The sequence below is a fragment of the Diceros bicornis genome, chromosome 2 (genome assembly GCF_020826845.1).
Source record: "Diceros bicornis minor isolate mBicDic1 chromosome 2, mDicBic1.mat.cur, whole genome shotgun sequence".
Taxonomy (NCBI): Eukaryota; Metazoa; Chordata; class Mammalia; order Perissodactyla; family Rhinocerotidae; genus Diceros; species Diceros bicornis.
In genome coordinates, this window is record NC_080741.1 from 34234458 (window position 1) to 34258551 (window position 24094).

Sequence of the window (24094 nt, forward strand, 5' to 3'; positions counted from 1 at the left end):
TTAGACTTCAAGTTCATTTGAAGAGTTACTTTCATGTGATGCTAAAGTGCATACATGTGTATAGGGCCTAGTTCCTAAAATACCTTTTCTTAGGAATCTCATCAAGAGTGGAATGCAGCCACTCAGCCAAAGCCAAGCATATCAGCTTCACAGAACTTTTTCTATAATTGCTAATTTATGTGTTAAAAAATGAATATTAAAGTAATACAACCAAGGCATACTTTTTAAAGAAGGGGAAGGGCAGCTTTTGTGTTCATTTCTGCAGTAGGTTCCCTTTATCACTTCTTCCTCGCCATAGTCCACTCTCAGTGACCAGACAGAATGAGAAGACATGAGAACTTGACAGCTCAACAGAAGTACCTCGTCCCCTCCCAATGCTCAGCAGGCAGCACACAGTAAAGAAATGAGCACAAGCTTTGAGGAATATCAGCACTTAAATCCCAACTCTTCGTGTACTCTCTCTCTTGCCTCTCTGGAGCTGCCTTTTCATCTGTACATGAAGATAATGATAATATCTAACAGAGATATACTGTGAGAGTTGATCAGATATTAGAATAATCATAATAGACACTTAATTCTACTCACTTTCTGGGATTCCAAGTTTATGACTTAACATTTTCAGTTCTCTGTCAGTGGTTCTCAAAATGTGGTCCTAGATGAGCAGCATCAGCAGCTCCTAAGAACTTGTTAGAAACAGTTCTCAGGCCTCACACCAGACATACAGAATCCAAAACTGGGAGTGGGCCCAGCATTATCTTCTTTAACAAGCCATTCAGGTGACTGTGATGAACACTCAAGTTTGAGAACCACTGCTCTAAGCCCATCAACCAATCACAGGCATGTGCATAGGGGAAGGATAAACTAATTAAGACAATGGAGGAAATGAAACTGATGGTGGAATAAAAGTAGAATGTTGATTATCTTCTATTATTCAAACTCTTTCTTTCCTCCCAGAATTCTATTATATGTTGTTGTTGTCTTATATGATTTCCTTCCTTCTGTATGTTTTTTTAAAGACCAACGGAATTTGATTTAAGTTGGAATATGAGTATAGTGTGTCCCTTTGGGAGAAATAGGTAAATCTCTATTTGAATTTATGCAGTACATTCAAAACTATCAGAATTCATGGCCTATAATGATATATTTAGGAACTCCTAGGAAAATGAAATAAAATAAATTGGCACATTGGCATAGTGTATATATCCTCTATGGCACGGTTAGTTATCTCTTGGTTACTAAGAGATACTTTTAGAATTATAGAGACCCAAAACCAGAATGAGAGCTCAATCCTCTTTCTTGGTCTGGAGAGGAGGGAACCACAATTGTTTATAAACATAACTGTAGTAATTCATAGGTGTGAAGTGCTTCTGGTCTTTTTCCCTCGGGGAGGTCTTACTAATGTCACTAGTTAAAGCTCTATTTTTAAAAGGAGCAAGACTTATATGATATAAATTGAAGCGATCACACCAGGTCAACAAGCATCTGCCTCTCTAGCACATTCCTTTGAGCCTCTAGTAATTAGGACAGTAACTAAAGTAGCCTTTATATTTTCCACTGGTGTCAAATACAGCTAAGAGGATTACACTGTACTTGGATATTAAGGCTCTTTTTGTAACTGGCGGCATCTAATCCTGATTATTCACTGTTTGAATTTCTAAAACATATAAAGCTAGAAACAAAGCTTTCAACTGAGTCCCCAATTTCACACCCAAGTTGACCTTTATTGTCACAGACTTACTGTGACTCATTGTTAATGAAGACAGTTGAACTTTTCTTTCCTCCTCTCTGTACCCACCCCCTGCACCCCCCACACACACTTTTTGCCAGTGCCTACAGAAAGAATCCTGTGTAGAATTGGGAAGAAATTTTATTGTGCATATATTTAATTATCTCCCATGCCTTTCACAATTGTTTTCAGGTCCTTTAGGGAGATATATATATATATATATATATATATATATATATATATATATATATATATATTTTTTTTTTTTTTTTTTTACTTCCTTGTTCTTAATGCAGGATAAAAGTCCAAGGACGAATGATAGAAATTCAGAGTACTCAACATGAATTTATCACTTAAACTTGTTTAATCTTTTGGTCATTTATGTGAAATATAGATTTCCTTGGGAAACATATTTAAGCATCATTTCTCAAACAACCACTAGGGTAGTAGACCTAAAATTTTGTAGCATATTAGAATCACCAGGAGAGCATTAAATGTCTCAACACTCAGGCCACATCTCAGGCCAATTAAATCAGGTTATCTGTAGGTGGGACCCAGGCATCATTTTTTTTTGTTAAAGCTGCCCAGGTGATTCCAATGTAAAGCCAAGTTGGAAAACCAGGGTCCTAGAGAATCCTCCTCAGTCTCATGAGATGTTAACTTACTCAAAAAAAAAAAAACAAAAAAAAAAGAAGTTGTAAGGTCCAGCACATTTGGGAAACGTAGCAAACTGTATTTGTCTTCTCAGAGATGCTCACAGAATTCACAATAAATATTTCCATGTTAAAGACTGAGAAGTCCTGCAGGGGAAAAAACAGTGGATGTAAAAAAGGAAGGAGGAAAAAGAAAGGAACCCCCACCTCCAAGAAACAGAAAAGTATCTGCTTAGCTTGGTTTGTTCCATCATTTATCAAATTGGTTTACTCTGAAATGACTTTGTACGTGGAACATTTGTAAAAAATTCCTTGGAACTCTCCTTCTGTGTAATATAGTTTGGAAGATGCTGAATAGAAAGGATCCACAGCAAAGCCTTTTCTTGCAATGCTTATTGAAGACCTGGTTATATCCTGATTTGCTTCACTTTCACGTAGCATTTGATATTTAAAATAACTTGTTGAGTTAGCATAAGAGTTCAGAAATTATGCAAGATGCCTGGTAGAAATAGGATCTTTGGGTCACAAGCACTGTATGAGATTTAGTTTAGGAGAGTCTGTCTCCTAAAATTAACAGGACAAATGCGTTAGATGACTGGTACTTGTAGAAATCCAACATTCAGTAACACTGGAAAGATATGGGAAATCCAATCAGGTGGGAAAGTGGAGTTATATGATAGCAGAAATAGTGCTAGGATATATTAGATCTAGTATTTAATGGCATGTGCAGGGTCAGTAAAAAGTGATAGATGGAGACTATTCAGTATCCTCTTTCTATTACACGCATACTCCATTTGATATTCTCTTCTCCTAGGCTTTTCTAAAAGTTTTATCTCAGAACTTTATACCTCTGAGGCCTATCCAATCAACTCTGATCTTATAGCTCCTCCTTTCCTTCATCAAAACTAACCTGAGCCCATTTTTCAGGATTCTCCAAAGTCCTTCTTGAGGGCCGATTACATGGTAAAATATTCATTTTGGATGTGAGAACTTTAACCCCAGTGGTGGAATTTCAGGCACAGAGGCAGATTGTGTTCACGTTAGTTGCAAGGCAGATGAGAATGATGGCAGTCATTCTCCACATAAGCTTCGTAAGAGATCTCAAAAAATTCTGCTAATTAGAATCTCCTAATTAGGAAAAATTCTTGAGATGCTGTAAATAGTAATGAAAAATATTTAAAGTAATTAAGCAAATTGGATTTGGATAAACATTTAAAAGGGACAGCCAACTATTGATGTCAGAGAAGTTTCCATCAGCAATTGAGTTTTGTTGACAGGAAAAGAAAGGATCAATTGGGTAATAGGCACGGTTACACAGAGGCCTGTTACCCCGGCCTGCTGTGTTTGGGCCAGTTCTATCAGAGCTGATGATGTTTTCTATTTTTTTAAACTCATTTTCTCTTTTGAGTTATTTCCCCTTTCAAATACACATAACCTCTCCAACCACAAGGGATAATTAAACACTCAGCCCAAAACGGTTTAATTTAAAAATAAATTTATTGATTCCTGTACCTAAAAAACCATTAGAAAGAGCTGGCTCAAATGATGTCACTAAAGACCTGGTTTTTTCCTCCTTAGCTGCATGTCATCTTCACATTCCACAGCCTGACATCTGACAAACTCAGCCCTCCCCTCTGCCATGATAGCAGAGTGGCTGTCCCAGTGATGACCTTACATGCTCACAATATACCACAGAAAGGAGGAGTAAAGGTCATTTCTAGAAGTCTCCACAAAAAAAGAGAGAATGTTTTCCTTCTCGGAAGTTCTGGTAAACATCTTCTCTAGTCTCATTGGCTCTGCTAGGGTTATTTTCATCTATTTCTGGACAAGGAATCAGGATATAGTAACCATGGAGTCAGTCACATTCTATGTGGTTGGGAAAGGGGGACAAAGGAATTCCTAAAGGAAATATGAGTTATCATTGAGAAGGGGAAATGAACACTGAATGAATAAGAAAAAATGTTCATTGCACCTGTGCTTTTGTTGTCATTCTTTGTATCCTCCTTTCTAGAATCCACACTTATTATAACTTTTGAGTGATTTTCACTTTTGACCTTGAGTCACAGTTTAGTCATTGATCCCTCTTTTTAAGTTTCTCTTCTTGTTTTAGAAATATCATTTAGATAAGAGTTAAGGATATTTTTAAAGAAATTCAAACTCATATTTTTATTTTCTGTAGGTGTGCATGCAATTCATTATGTAGGAGATTGGTTTATATCTGACACTCTAAGACTTAAAGCACCATAAATATATTTGGCTTTCATGAGTATTTTTAAATGATATATGGGAAACACAATTCCTTTGGTCAAAAGAAAGAGAAAAACAGGATCAAAATTCGAGAAAAATCTATAGTTAACATTCTAGGAAAACAGTGTTCATGGTAGCCTGTGAGTTAATGAAGGAGTGGCCCCAGGTCCTAAATGGAAACTAAAATCTTCTAGGATAAAGAAGTCAAGGACAGATAAACTAGATGGGACCAGGCCAAGGAAAATCAGGAGATAAAAATTAAGAGTAATACAATATCGGTATTGATTTTTCTTTCTGTTTGACTTTGGCTGCCTTACTTCCCCTACACCACCACCCAAGAAAGTACATGTCTGGCCCTATTGTTTATTAATTTTTTATATCCATTAGTTTTATTTCCTCTTGGAACTACTTCTTACATGTTTCTCTTATTGATCAAACCCTTTATTTCTTATTTTTCCAGTGGAGAGGAAATATTAAGATTTGTGGCAACTTTTCAGCCTTTTTGAATCAATTGTATCCCATTTTACTTGTTTGTTTAAGACTGTAACCCAGATGTCACTGCGCCCCCTAATATTTTGAAACTAGATAAGATTGGCTGGAACTCCAAATTCCATACACTTTGGAAGTCCAAACCTTTCTGCAATATGTATTTATGTTTTCAAGGGCGTTATAGTTACCTCTATCTGCTCTCACTATTCCACATTGTGTTGATTCAGATGTAAAATTCACCTGCTGTCCAGTTTTCACATAAAAAGCTTACCCAGAATAACATTAGTGAAGATTTGGGGCATGTTCGGTAGTGGACACATAATGAACATTTAAACAATTTCAACTGAATATAAAGATGCATCCCTGTGTCTGAAATGCCGTTTGGCAGCTTCCGCACAGTGGGATTTCACCAGCTCCTCTCTTCCATATGCTCAGGCTCATACCCCTCATGGGAACTTCATTCCTCCCCCTTTCCTCTAGCTGCTCAAGGTTTCCCCTCTCTCCCTCTTTCTCAGAAACACAAGCTCCTCCCATTTCCCCCCTTTATAACTATCTCTTCATGTAGGTTGTGTCTGTCACCCATGCCTTTAGTGTCCTACTGCCCATCCCAACTGTCTTATCACTGTAATTTCCCAGAGAAAATAAATTAGCATTTCCAGCCTAAGCTGATTTCTGATCCTGCCAAACTATTAAGATAATGAAATTTTTGTCTTGGCATAATAATAATACAAATAAAAATAAAACCTATAATAATGACAGTTCCCATCTATTAGGTTCTTAATATGTAACCAGCCCTATGCTAAGAACTTTGTAAGCATTATTTCACTAATATTTCTTAAAAAAATCTTTAAAGTATGAATGTTTGACTCCATTTTACAAGAAGAAAACTGAGATTTATAGATTAAAAACCCAGATGTTTCTTAACCATCATGCTAAACTACTCAAAGTAAATATATTTTCCTAGTTTTATTGGCTGATATTATTATTCTACAGAGACTTTAGCTTTATGTCACATTGCCTTGAAAATCTTAAATGGAAAATTGCTTCTAAATTCCTATTGTTAAATAGGTAACAATTATTTGGGGGAAAAAATGCACTGATACTTGTGTAATCTTATACCAGTGCTCAAATTGAGAAATAATTTTGTAACGTGTATCAATAACCCTCCCCAAAACTCAGGTTTCCATTTTTTAGGTTCTTTTTTTGTTCTAGACTACACGAGTATTTACCATGAACATCATTATCTTCATCATTAATTTACTAAATTTGAAGCGTAATGTTAGACTGATCTATTTTTTAAGTTTTCTTAAAACTATGACTATTAGTCAACCCCAAATCAGTTCATTATCAAGCATCTAGATGCCAGAAAATAAAGCAAACAATATGCATTCATAAAATAGGGGTATTTGTGTATCAGAGAGCACCAAAAATACTGTGTTAACATGTTAATATGCCCCAAAGCATAAGAATTAACATACTCAGTAACAACAAAAACAACGAATAAGAAACAAAGCCAGAGGAAAACAAGTTCAGTTGTGCTGCTGAATTATTTTATGGATGGGACGTTTGAGTATCTTGCAGAGAAGCTTTTCTGATCAATACCAACAATAAGGAGAATTATTATTAGGTCTCCCTGTCCATTAAGAAATTGTGAGAGCACTAGTGAGTCAAGGATAACAATACCAAAGGTGGTTTCTAATGAGTATTTTCAAGACTTAGTCATTTGGTACAGTTCCATACATTCATTAGGTGTAGATTGAACTTGAATTCATATGTACAATCTTTCTTTCAACTCTTAGGAGTGAACAGCCTCTAGTAATGAGTGGGTGGGAAAAGAAAGAGAATATTTACAGACCCAACAAGTAACAGTTTTAGCATTACTTACAAGCATTTATATATTAGGCTTGTGAAACCATCTGAGGTCTCACCTGGCCTGGCTGGAACTTGGAGATGTGCAAATGCCAACAGGCCTCTCACCCTCATGTCCTGAATCACCATCCTAATTCAGTCTTGCTGGGGCTTCTGTCTCCATACAGTCTGTATTCCCAAGATACTCCCCACTGCTTGCCCACTGGATGATCCATTTACTACTGACCTCATGTGGTATCTTTTCCTCTGTGTCCCTCTAAAAGCACTTTTTAAAACCCAAAGACAAATTCCTTTACAGTCTCATGCTCTGCACAAAAAGCTCTCTCTTCCTCATGTTTTACCTAAAATCAAGTTTGTCCTAAGAATATGTCCTTCCTCAACCTCCCTCTAGAATGGAGACTTCACTTTTTTCTCTGACCAATGGAGCTGGAAGGAGATATTAGCAGTCTTCTATATCACCATTGCCTCTTCTAGACCTCCTTCCTCTTTTAATAATAACACTGTCCCAGGATGCTAACTTCTTTTCCTTTTTTTTTTTGCTATCCTCTGTTGAGCTCCTTGCCAACCCACACATTCAGTATAGCCTTTTGTCATTAGTCTCCTCTTGCCTCCCTTAATACCATAGTGTCAATGTTCCTTAATCTTGTGCCACTCCAGCCACCCACCTCAAAGATCACATTTGGGACCTAACCATAATGGCTCCCTCTCTGAAATCTTAAAACTCTCATACTTGCTTTACCAGCCTTTCATTCTTGCATGTCTCCTTTTCTACTGAGTCCATCACCTCCCCCTATTCCATTTCTTTCTCTCTCCAGCCTAGAACACATTGTGTATTACTTTAACTGGTCTCTTGCCAGCACTCTCATTGCCACCATTAATAATAATAATGGGACCTGAAATTCTTTCATTTGTCCTGGGTCATATCTCTACCTAATTCTCCAATGAAATAATTCCAAATATTCACCTTTCACATTCCAATGAAAAGATTTCCAACATTCACCTTTCTGCTCACAATACTGCACCAGTATTCTTGGGCAGTGAACTTGCCACCACTTTCTCAGAGAAAATGAAAGATATCAGGTGTAAATTCCTTCAGTTTCCTGAGCCGCAGCCTACAAATTAATTGATTCTGACAATCAACCTCATCATCTTTGCTTTAATCACAAAAGAAAAGATGAGCTTCCTATCTTAGACTTACTTCTCTACCCTGTACTCATCTCTTCCCACCTCCTCAAAACAATATTATTTTATTACCATTGATCCCAACCTCAGCCTCACCTTCAGAATAAGTCTCAACAGAGCACTCACAGCCTCTACCAGTGTGTTTGTCATTCTCGTGTAGATGATATTCTTTCCCTGTGATGGAAGACCTTACTTCTGCGTTTAGTGTCCTGCCTCTTTTTATTCCTGATAAAGTTAGCCTTTTTTTAAAATTTTAAATTGTTTTGTAATTGGATCCAATTTATTCTCAAATACATGTCAATGTAGGGTAATATTTTTTCCTGGCTCTGAGTCCCTTTTCTCTTAATTTTAGTTTTGTTTCCTTCATTCCAGCCCTTATTTACACAATTAAAAAAAAAGAAGCAGACTGCTTTCTTAGCTGACCTTATTCTCCCTGAGTTTCTGGTGTTCTTGCAAAATCCAGTAATTTTCCGTTCATACACCAAATTCCTGCTTAACGCAGGTGAGATGTTGTCACCCAGGCTTGAAGTGGTCCTTGCAGTTTGGATTCCTAAATGAACCAGGCAATGACCTTTTCTCACTAACTTGGTAACTTAGGGTTCCCAATATTTGAAGGCCCTTATCAAGAGTCTCCACACATTTTAGGCATTTTCTATCAAAGAATTTTGGTGAGTCTTAGGAAAGTCTTATCTCTTTCCTCTATGGTAATTTTCATTAGCTTTACTTTATGCCGTAATGTGATTCCCAAGAAAAGCCCAGCAGATGAAGACGCACTATAATCACGTTTTGTCCACAAATTCTAGATATGTACATTTATGGCATAGGCATTGCGTTAGTCAGGGTTCTCCAGAGAAACAGAACCAGTAGGGTATATATAAATATACAAGACGAGATTTATTGTAGGAATTGGCTCACGCAATTCTGGAGGCTGAGAAGTCCCATAATCTGCTGTCTGCAAGCTGAACAACCAGGAGAGCCAGGTGGTATAATTGAGTCTGAGTCTGAAAGCCTGGCAGCCAGGGCAGTCGGGGATGTAGCTTCCAGTCCGAGTCCGGAGAACCCAAGGACCGCTTGTCTAAGTCCTGGAGTCTGAAGGTCCAAGAACCAGGAGCTCTGACGTCTGAGGGCAGGAGAAAATGGATGTCCTAGCTCAAGGAGAGAGAGAGAGAATTCGCCCTTCCTCCATTTTTTGCTCTATTCTAGCCCTCATCGAATTGGATGATGCCCAGCCACATTGGTGAAAGTGATCTTCTTGACTCAGCCTACCAATTGAAATGCTAATCTCTTCCGGAGAAACTCTCATAGTCACACTAAGATATAGTGTTTGACCAGCTATCTGGGCATCCCATAGGCCAGTGAAGTTGACACATAAAATTAACCATCACAGAAAGCAAGATGAAAACAAGGAATGAGGATTTCTATGCTCTTCCCTGAACAACTGTATAGCTCCTTTGAGGTATGCGGCTTGAGTTTTTCATCCAGAGTTCTTAGTTATTCATTCATATTTTCATGCATTAATTCATTCAACAAATGCATATTCAGTGCCAACCATGATGAATCAGGCATGGTCCCTCTAGGAGATTCCATGGTTTGACTGCTAAGAACTGTAACAGAAGTACAGATAATGAGCTGTTGGATGTCATAGAAGAGAGTTATCACTTCCAGATTGGGGGCTAGAGCAAGGCTTCGCACAGGAATTTGGCATTTGGCCTCAGTTTGAGAGACAGGTTTTGAATGTGTGTTGCAGGTGGATAGAAAGAGATTAGAACACAGTGGAAACAAAAAAGGCACAGAGGAAGGATGTTACGAAGGGAGCGAGCAGGTAGATTTAGGTATAGCCAAACATAAGCAAGATGGTGTAGGTCACAATGATTCCAAGAACTGAGTGGAAGTGGGTTGAAATTTACCCCAGAATAATATCCTTTGTCTCTCCATTGTTTGACCAACATCATCAAACAAACTATTCTTCATTTCTTGTGGCAGGGAGTGGAATCTAGGCTCTGGCACCAGAAGGTCTATTCCCTTCCAGTGCTCTTATCTTTTTGGCTATTTATTTTGAACTCTTCATATCCTTGGAGGCAAGAATGATAATATCTGTAGCCTGGCAGAAACTCCTTCATTATGGTTTTGTATTGCCAAAGTTATATGTGCTCACGTGGATAGAATAATATCGTTTAAATCTGTTTTTTTTTTTCTAAATATGTACAGTTCCTGAAAGTATTTCTCTCAAACAGCCTTATGCCCTATTTTTGCAGTTTCCAATTTATTTTTGCTTTCTGTTCTTTTCTCTTTATTTAGAATGTTGATCTATCTTCTTTCTTCTCCCTCATTCATCCCTACTTGCCTTCATTTGCTCCCCACCCATCATGGATTAATCTCTAATATAAATATTCTAACTGGTGGAATATGTCAAGTTCCCTCTCTGAAAGTCTCTTGACTGAAAAACAAACACGTTAAAAAAGAGTATGTTTGTTGACTCTCGTAGAGACTGAACACTGTTTCAAAGGACATTTTAGGGGCACCCTCCAAATTTCCTCTTGTTGAATTCTATCGCCTACTGTAGTCTACTGGGATGATTGGCGTTCACAGTGTGTGGGCCTGAGATGGTTGAGAGGATATGTTTTGTGTGGAAATAGAATTTACTGTGTGTGTGGCAGCCTGGAGGAGTTCCCGTTCACTTTGGCTGAAGTGTCTTTACCTAACCCAATTTAATGCTTTAGTCACAGACTTCAATAGAAAACAACAAAGCTTCAGGCACATTGAGGACTTCTTAGTTCACTCGTCTGTCTTCTTGACAAAGTCCCTCAGTTCTTTCATTTCCAAAATAAAGAAGCAAACCTGGTCCCCTATAGAAAAGATCAAATGAGACTGAAGAGGGCTGAGGAGTGTGTTCCTATAAGTTTCTGAAAGAACTTTCTAGATAATAGGTCAATCGGCTCATTTGTTAAAGTGATTTCTTCTTGATGCTTTCAAATTTAGGGACTGATTTAAATAAATGTTGACTTGACCTCTACAGACTCTCTCATTTGAAGAGGTCACCCCTTTTCAGAGGCTTTTAATTCTTTATGATTGATAAACCATGCTAATATGCAAAAATAATAGAGAACGTTAAGAAACAACAAAGAAAGTATAAACAGACAGGAAATTCAAATGCAAAATGGGAAGATGAACAGAAGAAAGTAGTAATAATACAAAATATCAGCTTGCAAGGATTTAATTGCCTACTCTGTTCCTGGATACTGTGGTGAATGTAAGATTGACAATAATGAGTAATACATAAAATTAAATAGCTATATATATGTAAGATCAAAAGGAGAAGTGACCTATCCAGGACACCCAGTGAGTTAGTAACAAAATCTGTTTCTTCTGGACTCTGTCAAGTCCTATTGCCCAATCCATGCTTTAACACTATAGTATATGCTTGCTTAATACTTGACACATGGTAGGGGCTCAATAAAACTTTATTGAATCTTGCTAATAAGTGAATTAAGGATATATATCCATTATTGAAATTTAATAATGGAGCACCTTGGCCTCTCAGTTTCCTGAGTTCCTCACTTCTGGTGATGTTTTCTCTACTCTCTCCTAGAATTCGCCATTCACAACCACTGCACCAATTCCAAATTTCAATTTCAAACACCCACTCAATTTCAAACATGCCTGTCTCTGACTACCACCTCCTTCCCTCCATACGCTACTTTCATGACCCTTTCTGCAACAATTCTCTGACACCACCTATTTATTCCTACCACTTTGTCAGTATCAGTTTTCCCCTTTGTTTCCTCACATCCATGCCTAGCTTAGTAGAAGATTCTAATCACTTTGATGTGCCCTCACCTCCCTGGACTTCCTCTTCCTGCATCATACCCTGCATCCTACCCTACAACTTTGATCCTGCTTACTTCCAATTCTCAGTCTGCTCCATGTTTTTAAACAACTGGATGTGGCTGAAGTAAAACATACCACCGTGCTGACGAGTTTCACGTTAATTTTGTGACCACACAACTTAAATATGCCCTCATCACTGCCCAGAAATCTTATTACATAACCCTGGTCCATTCGCTCTCCCACTCTCCAAAACAATCATTTCATACATTCTTTCAGACTTCTAATCCCATCACCTCTTAACTTTCACCTCACCTCTTGCCTTAGATATAGAAACAGTGAAAAGAGAACGTAGGCACTTGACAAATCTCTCAACCTTCTCTCATCTTAATCCATTCAGTCTATCCAGTTTAAGTGAACAAGTTGTTCCTGCTCTCATCTAAGGTCAACCTTTCCTTTTTCTGATGGTCTTTTTTTTTTTTTTGGTAAACCCTTTTATTGAAGTATAGCATATGTACAGAAGAAGGCACAATTCATAAGTTTACTGCTCAACAAATTTTACGAAGTGTTAACACTCGTGTATCCACCATCTAGACTGAGATATAAAAGGTCCTATTATTACAGAAGTCTCTTTTGTCTCCCTGCCCTTTTATTATCCCCACAAAAGTCCCACAACCATGACTTCAATCATTATAGATTTGTTTTGATTGTTTTTGAACTTTAAGTAACTGGAATTATAAAGTATGAAGCCTTTTCTGTCTGCTTTTTAAAAATGCAATGTTATATCTGTGAGATTCATCCCCATTTGAGCAGTTTATTTTTTCATTGTTTTGTATTGCCGTACATTATAAATATATTACAATTTATTAATTCTGCTGTCCATGGATATTTAGGTTATTTCCAGCTTGGAGCCATTATAAACAAGCTGTTCTAAATATTTTGTGCATAGCCCTTGGTGTGTATTTGAAAGAATTTCTATTGGGTACATACCTAGGAGTAGGACTGCTTGGTCATAGATTCTGTAAATGTTCTGCTTCTTTGGCACTGCCAAATAATTTTACAGAGTGAATATGCCAATTTATATTCCCACTGACAGTGTATGAGAGTTCCTGTTGTCTACATCTTCACCAATACTTGGTACTGTCAATCTTTCTCACTTTTGTTATCCTGGTAGCAGTGTAGTGTTATAATACTTTTAACTTGCATTTCCCTGATGACCAATGAATGAGGTCAATCACGTATTCATATGCAGATTGACCATTTGGAACTTAGATATTCTCTTTCCAGAAGTGTTTGAGTGACTAGATAGATAGATAGATAGATCTATATATACTTATACATATATACATATATGATTTTTGTTGTTTTGTTTTTTATTGAGATAATTGTAGATTCACATACAGTTGTAAGACGTAATATAGAGAGATCCCTTTTACAGTTGCCTCAGTTTCACCCAAAGGTAATATTTTACAAAACTATAGTATAATATCACAACCATGATGTTGACATTGATGCAACTCACAAATCTTATTCAGATGTTACCAGTTTTGCTTGTACCCATTTGTGTGTGTGTTAAGTTCTATACAATTTTTTACCTATATAGATTTTTTTCCTCTGACACCACAGATAAAAGTGAACTTTTCAGTTCACTGAAAAGTGAACACTGCACCGTTTCGGTATCACTAGGATCCTTCCTGTTGCCCTTTTGTAACCACACCTGCCTACCTATTACTCCCCTACCCTCATCCCCAATCCCTGACAACCACTAAACTGTTCTCCATTTCTAAAATTTTGTCAGATGAAAAATATTGTATACATGGAATCATATAGTATATGATCTTTTGGATTTTTTTTTTTTGCTCATCGCAATTCCCTGGAGACTCATTTGAGTTATTGTGTGTATTAAGAGTTCGTTCAAACTCATTTTTTAAAATTGAGTTTTCTGTGTTCTTACTGATTTGTGGATTTTAAAAGTTATGTACATTCTATATACAAGCTTTGTTTGTCATATATGTCTATTGTAAATATCTTCTCTCAGTCTTTTGAGAATTAGAAATTCTTAATTTTAATGAAGCCCAATTATCAATCTTTTCTTTTATCATTAGTTCTTTTTGAGTCAAGTTTAAGAAATCTTTGCTATTCCCAATATCATGAAGCCTTTCTCCTGTTTTCTCCAAAAACTATATTATTATTTATATCTATGATCTATGTCAAATTAATATTGTGTGTGGTATAAGGTAAGGACCAGGGATCATTTTTTCCCTACAGAGATATCCAGCTGATCCAGCATCATTTATTGAAAAGCTCATTCTTTCTCACATTGAATTACAGTAACTGTCTTATAAATCAGGTGGCTGTATATATATTTGCTTCTAATTTCTCCACTATGTTCCATTAGTCTATTTTTCTACCCTTGCAACAATACCACACTATCTTACTGACCATGACTCTTTAGTAAATCCTTGATATCTAGTAGTATGCATCCTGTAAGTTTGTTTTTCCCCAAAATTGTCTTGAATATTCTAGGTCTTTTACATTTCCATATAAATTTTAAAGTAAGTTTGTTGATTTCTACCAAGAAATCTGCTTGGATTTCAATTGGAATTGCATTGAATGCATAGGTTCTTTTTAGAATTAACATTTTAACAAATTGAGTCTTCTAATCTATGAATGTCATGTATCTCTCCACTTATTTGGGTTAATTTCTCTCATCAATGCTTTCTAATCTTCAGCATTGAAATTTTCATGCCTTTTCTCAGCTATTTCTAGGTATTTGATATTTTTTGATGCTATCTATATAGTATTATTTAAAATTTCTTTTTTCATTGTCTGTTCATATATAGAAATAAATTTTTTTATTAACTTGTATCCTGCAACCTTGCTAAATTTCCTTATTAATTATAATAATTGTTTTTTAACTATATTCTTTGAAACGTCTATATATCAGTCATGTCATCTTCGAATAATGACAGTTTCTTCCATCTTTACACCTTCCTTTTCTTCTTCTCATCTTATTGCACCATCTAGAAACTCCAAAACAATATTAGAAGAGACAATAATGGGCATCTTTATCTCATTCCAAAATTCAAACAATTTTGAATATTGTTGGTTCAGTATGTCACCATTAACTGTGATGTTAGCGGTAGGTTTTTTGTGTATAGACTTCTATTCCTAGTTTCCATCTATTCCTAGTGTGCCAAGACCTTTTCTCACATACAGGTGTTAGATTTTATCAAGGTTATTTCTGAATCTTTTGAAATGATCATATAATTGTCTTCTTTACTCTGTCAATGTGGTGAATTATGTTAACTGATTTTCAAATGTTAAGCCTGTCTTGCAATCCTGAAATAATTGCACTTGGACATGATATATATATTGTTTTCATATATTACTTAACGTATTGGCTAAAATTTTATTGAAAGTTTATATAAATGTTCATGAGAAATATTGGGCTGTAAATTTGTCCCTTCTTGTGATGTTCCTGTCAAATTTGGTATGTAAACTCATAAAATGAGTTGGGAAGTATCCCTTCTTTAGTATTCTCTGGAAGAATTTATACAAGATTGGTATTATTTATTCCATAAATGTTTGGAAAATTCACCAGAGAAGCCAATTGAAGCTGAAGATTTTTATTGTGGGCAGGTTTTAGATTATGAATTCACCTTCTTTAGTAGCTACAGAACTATTCAAATTTTCTATTTCTTTTTGTGTCAGTTTTGCTAAATTGTGTGTTCAATGAATTTGTCTATTTCATCTAAGTTGTCAAATTTATTGGCATAAGGTTGTTTGTAATATCCTCTTATTATCTTTTCTACTTACTCACTTCCCATTCTCTATTGAGCCTGATGAGTCTTTCATTCCCACTACACCACTGTAAATATGCTTTCATAGTTGCCTCCATTCTGCAATCTGATGTACAATTAGTTCTCAGTTTTTATCTGACTTACTTATCTTTATCCCCAGAGTGGTCTTTGTGGTCCACTGGATCTCTCCTTTGTCCCATCTTTCTCAGGATTTCATATTACCTATCACAAAAAAAATTTGAGAAGCGGGGAGGAGAGAATTCATGGTGTCTATACAGAATTATTTCAGGTTCAAATTTTAAGACATAGGTTCTTAATCAGCTACATTTCCGTAATACAGTCTCTTATTTTTATTTCTACCACAATGATCTGTGTGCATGCTCAAACCTAATGGCTTTGGTTTTTTCCAATACATTCCTGAAAATTGCTTTCTCTGCAAACTTGAAGTCCTCCGTGGCCAGGGATCACATGAGAATGACTGCTTCTCATTGTTGTGCAGGGGGTGAGATTTTGTAAATTTCCAAGCTGAGAACAACCTCCAAGATTCTTCCTCGTTACTCTCTTTGTTGTAGGCCACCAACAAATGGCCGACCCCAGAATACAATGACGACAATATGTATTTTTTGTTTAATAATTTAATGCACACCTGTCTGTGGGTTATGTTTTGTAGTATTCTGGGAAACTGGTTGGGATAATATAGGCTACGTAGTCCTAAGAATTCTGGGCTCCCATTTCTATCAAGCCCATTAACTGGCCTTCTTTTCTCTTCAAGTGCTTTTCTCCTAGTAGGTGAAGTACATGCTGCTATCTGTATTCATCTCCACCTACTCTTCAGGGATAGTTATTTCATTACTCACAACTGTCTGCTTTGTTATTTCCATATGAGTACCTTAAAAAAGTTAGTAGTCTACTTTATAAATTAATACAAATGTAAATCATTATGAAAGCATACACTATAACTATTCTGGATGGGGATCCACTTTATTCTCCAACACTTCATTGGCAGAAGTAGAAAGGATGGAGGAAGAACTGAGCAGCAGGGGTCCAGGTAAGAGTCCAGCCTTATCATGCCCCAATGGGGACACTCCTGCCTTTCAAGGTGAATCTCTCTAGCTCTCTTCCTCTCTGTGGGTGGTCTCTCATCTGTTGAGTGACGTGGAGACTTAGAAGACATTCTTAATTACACTCCAGGCAGCTATTACTACTTAGTCAAAGCAAGCATGTGAAATGATACCAATCTGCCATCCCAGGTCCAGGTATGGCTCCTCAACTCTGAGATGATAGAATTTTACATATCCAAGAAATATGGCCCCGGAAACTACAGAAAACCTCTACCTGAGGTAACGCTGTGCCTCTCCCTTAGCCACTCATCCAACCCTGACGAGTCATAACTCAGGTTTTTCCATATATCCTCAGGCTTCCTTTATTAAAAGAAACTTTGTACTGGGTGAAAGTAACTCATGCTGCATATGCTGTCGGCCTCATTCACCACAACTGCTGCCTTCTCTGCTCAACTTCCTTTCTGAGGTGCATTTTTACAACTTTCCTGTATCCTTGTCATTGACTTTCCTGGACAACTCCCCTTGCTGAAATTTGTAAAACAGCTTCATGAATTTTATAGCAAGGCCTAGAAGCACCAATTTAAAATCTAAATAGTATAATGACTCCAAATGAGCAAGTTTGATAAATTATTGTAGAAAATTTCAAAAATCAAAATGTGGTAACATCCTTGCCACTCCTTTGCTCTACAAATAATTAAAATGAAAAATTTCCTCCCAGGAAATATATAAAACATTTTTTATTTGTTTTGCTTTGGTGGGAGAAGAGAAAGTAAATCCAGAACAAAAAATTTGGAGTTTTCTTTCTTTGTTTCCTCGGAAATAATCAATGATTCCACAGTAACAGAAACAGTTTGTCCTAACTTAAATAGGCAAAAACACAATTCCTCTCCAATTTCACCATTTTTTTTCTTTTTTCGTGTAACTATCTTGGTGATGCAGCGTCTAGACTTCTTGGAACAAATGATGGAGTCTGGAATTTATTCTGTGGGTTTGAAAATGGCTATTTAGGTCTCCTACATGCTTACATGTGAAAACTGGTGCTTTCAGAACATGTAAAAATCATCAAGCTGTTTACCAAAAAATAAAATTTATCAATTAATGTCAAAACTTTGAACTACGTAATAACAGGGAAATTTTGTATGAATTTATCCATTTTATCGATATCATCTCATTGTAAAGTGGTTCCCATCAGCCGTAGTATCCAAAAAATGCAAAATAATTTATACTCATGAAAGAATTATGGCAGATATTTTCTAGCTTTTGAGAAATACTGGTAAATGAAATTAGCTTAAAGGATGTACATCCATTCTTGTTATAGTTTTAATAAGTAATCCACAGGAGTTTATCAAGTTAAAAGGGCAGATTTTTTATATCGTAGGTCCTTTTCTTAGTCCTTTGTCATTGGTTAGCTGGATAAAATGAAAGCAGTCTCTGAACAACCAGATCTAAACAATTTTTTGTGGAGCCCAGATTATTAAGTATGACTGTAGTTTATCTGTGCTCTTAAGGAAATCAAACTGTGTGCTTGCAGAGAAAGTTCAGAGTTATTTTTCACTGATTACCTAAAGCTGGGAGTTGATCTTACACATAGCTGTAGCCATTTCCTGTAAGCACTTGCTCCTAATTTTATAAGGCTGTCACTTCTTGAGGCTTTACCCTGGAAAACACGTATATACCACAGAAGAGTTTTATTGCAAAAGTTTATCCAGAGATAATAGTCTTACAAGGCGTAAAACTCCATAGCATTGACTTGTTTAAAATAAGCCTATTTCTAACTTTCAAACAACATTCTCAAGCTCTATTAGTTTTTCTTTAAAAAAAAAAGGAAAGCAAACAGAAAGATTCTTTTCATTAAAAGATAAATGCACACAACACGTTGAACTGAGCTGATCTCATTTGTATTATAAAATCTCTATTGGTTCTATTCAGAAGAGCAGCATAAAAGTAAGTTAAGTTATAAAATAAATTAAGCATATGAGGTAGCCTTCCTAGAAGAAAATTAGGTATTCTGAGTAAAGTAAAATAAAAAATGTATGGAAATCAAATGACAATAAAAATGTTAATCAAAGGCATATTATTCTGTATTTCTTAATTGTAAGTCTGGTTATTAAAGCCCATTAATAAAGAAAATAAGTTGATATCTATATTACATGGAAATGGTCAAAAGGAAGATGCTAAGGCCTTATTTCCTTAATTTCAAAGGTAATAAAGTAGACTGAAAACTGCTGAACCATGGGTCAGGAGCATTGGAATTTATTCCCATTATATGTGGGTCTCAGTTTCTCAATCTGTAAAATGGGTGAACCATCCTGCCTAACTCATAGCAGTGTTTGGAAGAGAAGATGAGGATGAATTTACACCATACGCAGATCAGTTTTGGCCATGTTCACAACTTCATTGAATGTCATGGGAGTTCTAAAGATTTACTGATTCAGTTTTATCGAACAAAGCACAGATGAGGTTGTGAATAACTCAGTCATTTGAAGAAGCTTAGCTAAGAGTCACATAAAATGCTTTTCATTAACTATACTGTCTGGGAACTCTAGTTTGGCAAGAGAAATCTAAAAATGAGGTGGATTTTCACGTGAACTGGTGAACATTGCTCTGTATGGCCCCAGGCTGTGTCCTTAACTCTAGTTCACAGAAACATCTGCTTAGAGATGCAGACAGTAGAGCAAGGATAGATCAAAGTGGTGTCCTGTACGCGGGTGCCAGTGACGTCGTCTTCTTATGCAAAGGACACACACACTCAGCAGACCCAGTTGCAAAGTTTAGAATTACTAACTCTGGAATAGAAAATATCCAAATGAGTGAGGGATTAACTTTTTACTATTAGAAATGTTGAAAATGTTATATTAGAAATGTTGGAAAACCATGATCAAAGTGTAGAACATGATTCCATGCTTACATAAATTCATAGTTGGCAAAAATATATCCCCCCTTGCTACAAATCTACTAGGATTTTTTGAGATTCAATTAAAGAAATATTTTCCAAAATATGTTCCTTAGTGCGCCAGTTCTAAGCAAAATTAATAGGTGTACAAAATAAAACGTTTTAGAAATGTTGGTTTAATCACCTTTAAATAGGCTTCTGTAAAAGATGCTGTCTCAGAGTTTTTTGTTATATGTCAATATCAAAGAAGATGCATTATGCAGCATTGCTCAAACACATAGAAACACAGAAAGCTGTTTTCTCAATTGAGCTAGCGTTCTAAAAATAATTCATTGTAGGGAATGCTAAATTAAAGGATTTTTTTTTTAATTTTTTGTTTATTGCAGTAACATTGGTTTATAACATTGTATAAATTTCAGGTGTACATCATTATACTTCTATTTCTGCATAGATTACATCATGTTCAGCACCCAAATACTAATTACAACCCATCACCACACTAAATTAAAGGATTTTTAAAACCTGTATGATACAGGCAAACCACCTGTCTGAAATGACCAATGAACTGTTATTCCCAACACACTTTCTAGAGCCGTTTTGTTGGCAAGGCAGACACCTGCCATAGAGTTCTAGATGTGAAATAATATTTGCTGAAATGTAACTCCAGAGTTTTGTACTTTTTTGAAAAATTGATAGCAATCGGATACCTGAATACTTAATTGTCTACTTAAGGACACAAGGACTATGAGGAGCAGAGTTGGCTAAAGTATTTGTTTAAAGGTTATACAAGCACATTATGGGCGTGGTGAAATTAATATCTGTAATGAGCTCAGAATTATCAACGGCTAAGAGGCATGTAAGACTTATGATTGGAAACGGAAGACTTCCTTCTTGTATCCTTTTATTCAGCCATTGAACAATTACTTACTGAGTATCAGGCATTGCTTGGTGTGTTGGAAGACGCAGGGATTTGGAAAACTTGGCCTATGTTGCCTTTAAGGAGATGATAGTCTGGACAATTTTAATAGAAGAGTGATGAATGCTGTGAGAGCACAGAGGACAGGGCACAGGAATCTCTGATAATTTTCAACTATAAAGCATAATTACTAATATCCCCAGGCCCTTCAAACAATTGCTCTCGGTCGAAGTTACAAGGTTGTTTTTATATAGATATGAATTGCACTCAGTGGTTGTTTGTAGCAATGCATGGATTGCAGACAACAATTTGGTTTGTTTGATTTGAGATTGTTTCACTAAGGCCGTCTCTATTTTTAGCAAATGGATACAGTAGGACAGTGCTTAGTTTAGGATGGAGATGCATTTATTCTAAAGTTGCTTTGTTGCTATAATTCTCCATGAATATTAAAAGACAACAACAACTGATGAGCTAATATCCATTCAGATATTTCTCTGGATTCAGAATCATTGTACCTGTTGCATACTGAAAGTACCAAGATACACAAAACATAGTAATTTAGGCTTTGCATATTTATGCATGGCCTTAATATTTGAATTCAGCAAATTTAGAAGAATAAAGAATCAGAGGCTTGTGATTTTCCTTAAAAATCGTTCCTCTAAACCTTTATGAATTGAGAAAACTTGTCTTCATTAGATGATTCTGGTTTTGAAGTTTTGTGAGGCTGTTCAAGTTTAAAAACTCAGAAGTATAGTTGATTCCATAGAAAATTCCATTCTCAGACAGCAGAACTTTGCATTTGCAGAGGGAATGTGTATTAGAAATAGGAATATGGGTCATACTTTATGTTCATGTAGGTGAGCATGTATTTTTTCTAGGGATCCCTTTCTTCATTGCAAAAATACGTGTTATCACCAATGCTTATCTTACTGAATACTACAACTTAGTGAAAAATGATTTGACTGTTTCATTGTTCATCCGGATGAAGAAAATTTGGAGAGGTAAAGGAGTTGAAAAGGAAATATGGGCGGTGAGAATGGAATGGGGGAAGGGAACAAAGGAGACTTCAACATTATCTGCAGCACTCTATTGCTTTTATATACTAAAAAATGAGGTGAAAATAACAAAATGATAACATTTGCCCATTCTGAATCTTGTTACATAAATATTTCTTGCATTATTCCTCTATTTTTCTATTTTCTTAGTTTGAAAAGAAATTATTACTAACAATATGATGATTCATTCATTCAACAAATAATTTGTTGAGGGCCTACAGTGTGATAGGTGCTAGCAATAAAATGGAGAAGAAAAAAAAACAGACATCATCCCTGCCCTCATCGAGTTTATGTTTCAGATGAAAAAGTGAAATGTTTGAGATCTGATAAAGAATGTTTAAAATGACAAAGTAAGGGAATGGGGGTGAATTGACTTGTACTGATACCTTGGAGGTGGGCTGCTGTTGGTACTGAATCAGTAAGCAAAGGTCATTCCATGCTGTTAGGAACTGTCTTATTTTTGGTCAAAATAGAGTTTAACTTGAATCGTGCACCGGCCGTGGGCCACAGACCTAAAGCAGTCTCTTGTGATAGCTGCTTTTCTCGCTGGTTGCAATTCCAAGTTCACCTGCATTTTTCTTTGATTCCCTCTAGTATATGACTGCTGCTGCTCCTATGCAAGGGACCTACATTCCCCAGTACACGCCTGTGCCTCCGACAGCTGTTTCTATTGAAGTAAGTCTGTCTCTGTCTTATAGAAAGAAGTTAAGGGAGATAAACCTCAGCCACATATACCGTGGCCTCTCAGAACCCAAGGAACCCTTATGTGTAGTTTTTGTGCTGCTCTGAAATTGCAAGATTAGTATATGAAAATATATACCTTTACTTGAACATGCCCATGTTTTGCTTTGCACATGAAATAAGCTAATTTGCTCTAGAGGTATGAAAGAAGTATCCTTTTCATATTTAGAGAAAAGATCAGAGACCAAATCACTACCCCATCGATGTTGACCACAAATACTCACAAATAGGGAGGAGAAAAAAAAGTTTGCAACTACTACTTGAATGAGCTAGTTCTCTAGTGCCTTGTTGCTTAAAGCGCAGTCCCCGGACCAGCATCTTCAGCATCCTGTGGGAGCGTGTCAGAAATGCAAACTATTAGACACCACCCAGACCTACTGAGTTAGAATCTGCATTTTAACATTTTAACCTCAGGGAGCGGGGTGCACATTAAAATTTGAGAGGCACTGGACTAGTGCACTGGTTCTTGAACTTTTCTGCATATGGAAATCATTTCAAGAGCTTTAAAAAATAGTGCTGCCTGGATCCTGTCTGATTTAGTCTAATATGGACTGTCTGATATGGACTAGACGTCAGGATTTTTGAAAGATGTCAGGTGATTCTAATACGTACCAAAGATTAAGAACCCTGCTTTAGTGAAGGTACCTTGGCAGGTTTGTGGCGTCCTGCAGACAAGAAAGAAAACGTTGTACCACTCTTATTGCTGTGGACACCATGAATGATGAAGTCATCTTATCCTTAATGGATGCTTTGTCCCTTTCCTTCTCTGTTTCCATTGGACTGAATCCATCTCCTCTACACATCATTTTACTGGACAGAGCCAGCAAGCTGCACAGAAAAGGAGGGGGCATAGAGCTATGCAGATGGTGGTAAAATACTTAGATATGTATACTCCTCTGTGGTAACAGCCATTATTGTTTCTCGCCCCTCCTCCCCTTCTTCTGATGACATTTGCCGTTATGGTCACAGTGCTTTCCTTCCCATCAGCTAGTACTCCTCTGGAGTTTGTGCCATTGCTACTTCATGAGTTGGTCAGCAGCCAGTGTGTTGGCACCACTCCACGGGGAAGTCCACCGTGACTCTCCCAACCTCTGGAGCTAAAGAGACTGGGGGAGATCTTTACAGACTAACTTGGACCTTTTAAAATATTTATGTGCTTGTTTTTGATGTGTGACAAATGTGTGCTAGTACCAAGGTCTGGGAAACACAGAAGTTTAAGAAGACATTATCATATAATTTAGGAAACCAAGGAGGTCCAATTATTGAATCTTCTATGTGTTCCAGACCTGTTGGCCAAAAGAATGTGTCACTGTTAAATAGGTTTTAATTGGCTTTTCATAATTTCAAGAATATGTGATTAAAATACATATTCTTTGCTATATTTCGCTATCAAAAAGCATCCAGGCCATCAGAAAATTATGAATCTGGACATTCTAAGCACTTTAAGCATAAATCTCTGCCACAAATTTGCATTCCTCTATCTCTACACCAAAGGTATTCGCTTATCTGCAGAATTTGAGCATTTTGATAACTATAAAATAATGAGCACATTTGACAGTGTGGCTTATTTGAAGCAGTCTAATTACAGTTAAATCGGGGATTTAAAAAGAAGTCTTTTACTAAGAAAAACGTTA

The 24094-nt window shown here is 36.4% G+C and overlaps 1 protein-coding gene across 8 annotated transcripts in view; it reads left to right on the forward strand.

Moving 5' to 3' along the window:
- The window catches only part of RBMS3 (RNA binding motif single stranded interacting protein 3), a 679730-nt gene that overhangs the window by 639340 nt on the left and 16296 nt on the right, over positions 1-24094 (forward strand). For all 8 annotated transcript variants that reach the window (XM_058554287.1, XM_058554276.1, XM_058554222.1 and 5 more), the window contains one exon: positions 22314-22394. In XM_058554287.1, the coding sequence (XP_058410270.1) occupies positions 22314-22394 (81 nt within the window). The remainder of the gene's footprint in view (positions 1-22313; positions 22395-24094) is intronic.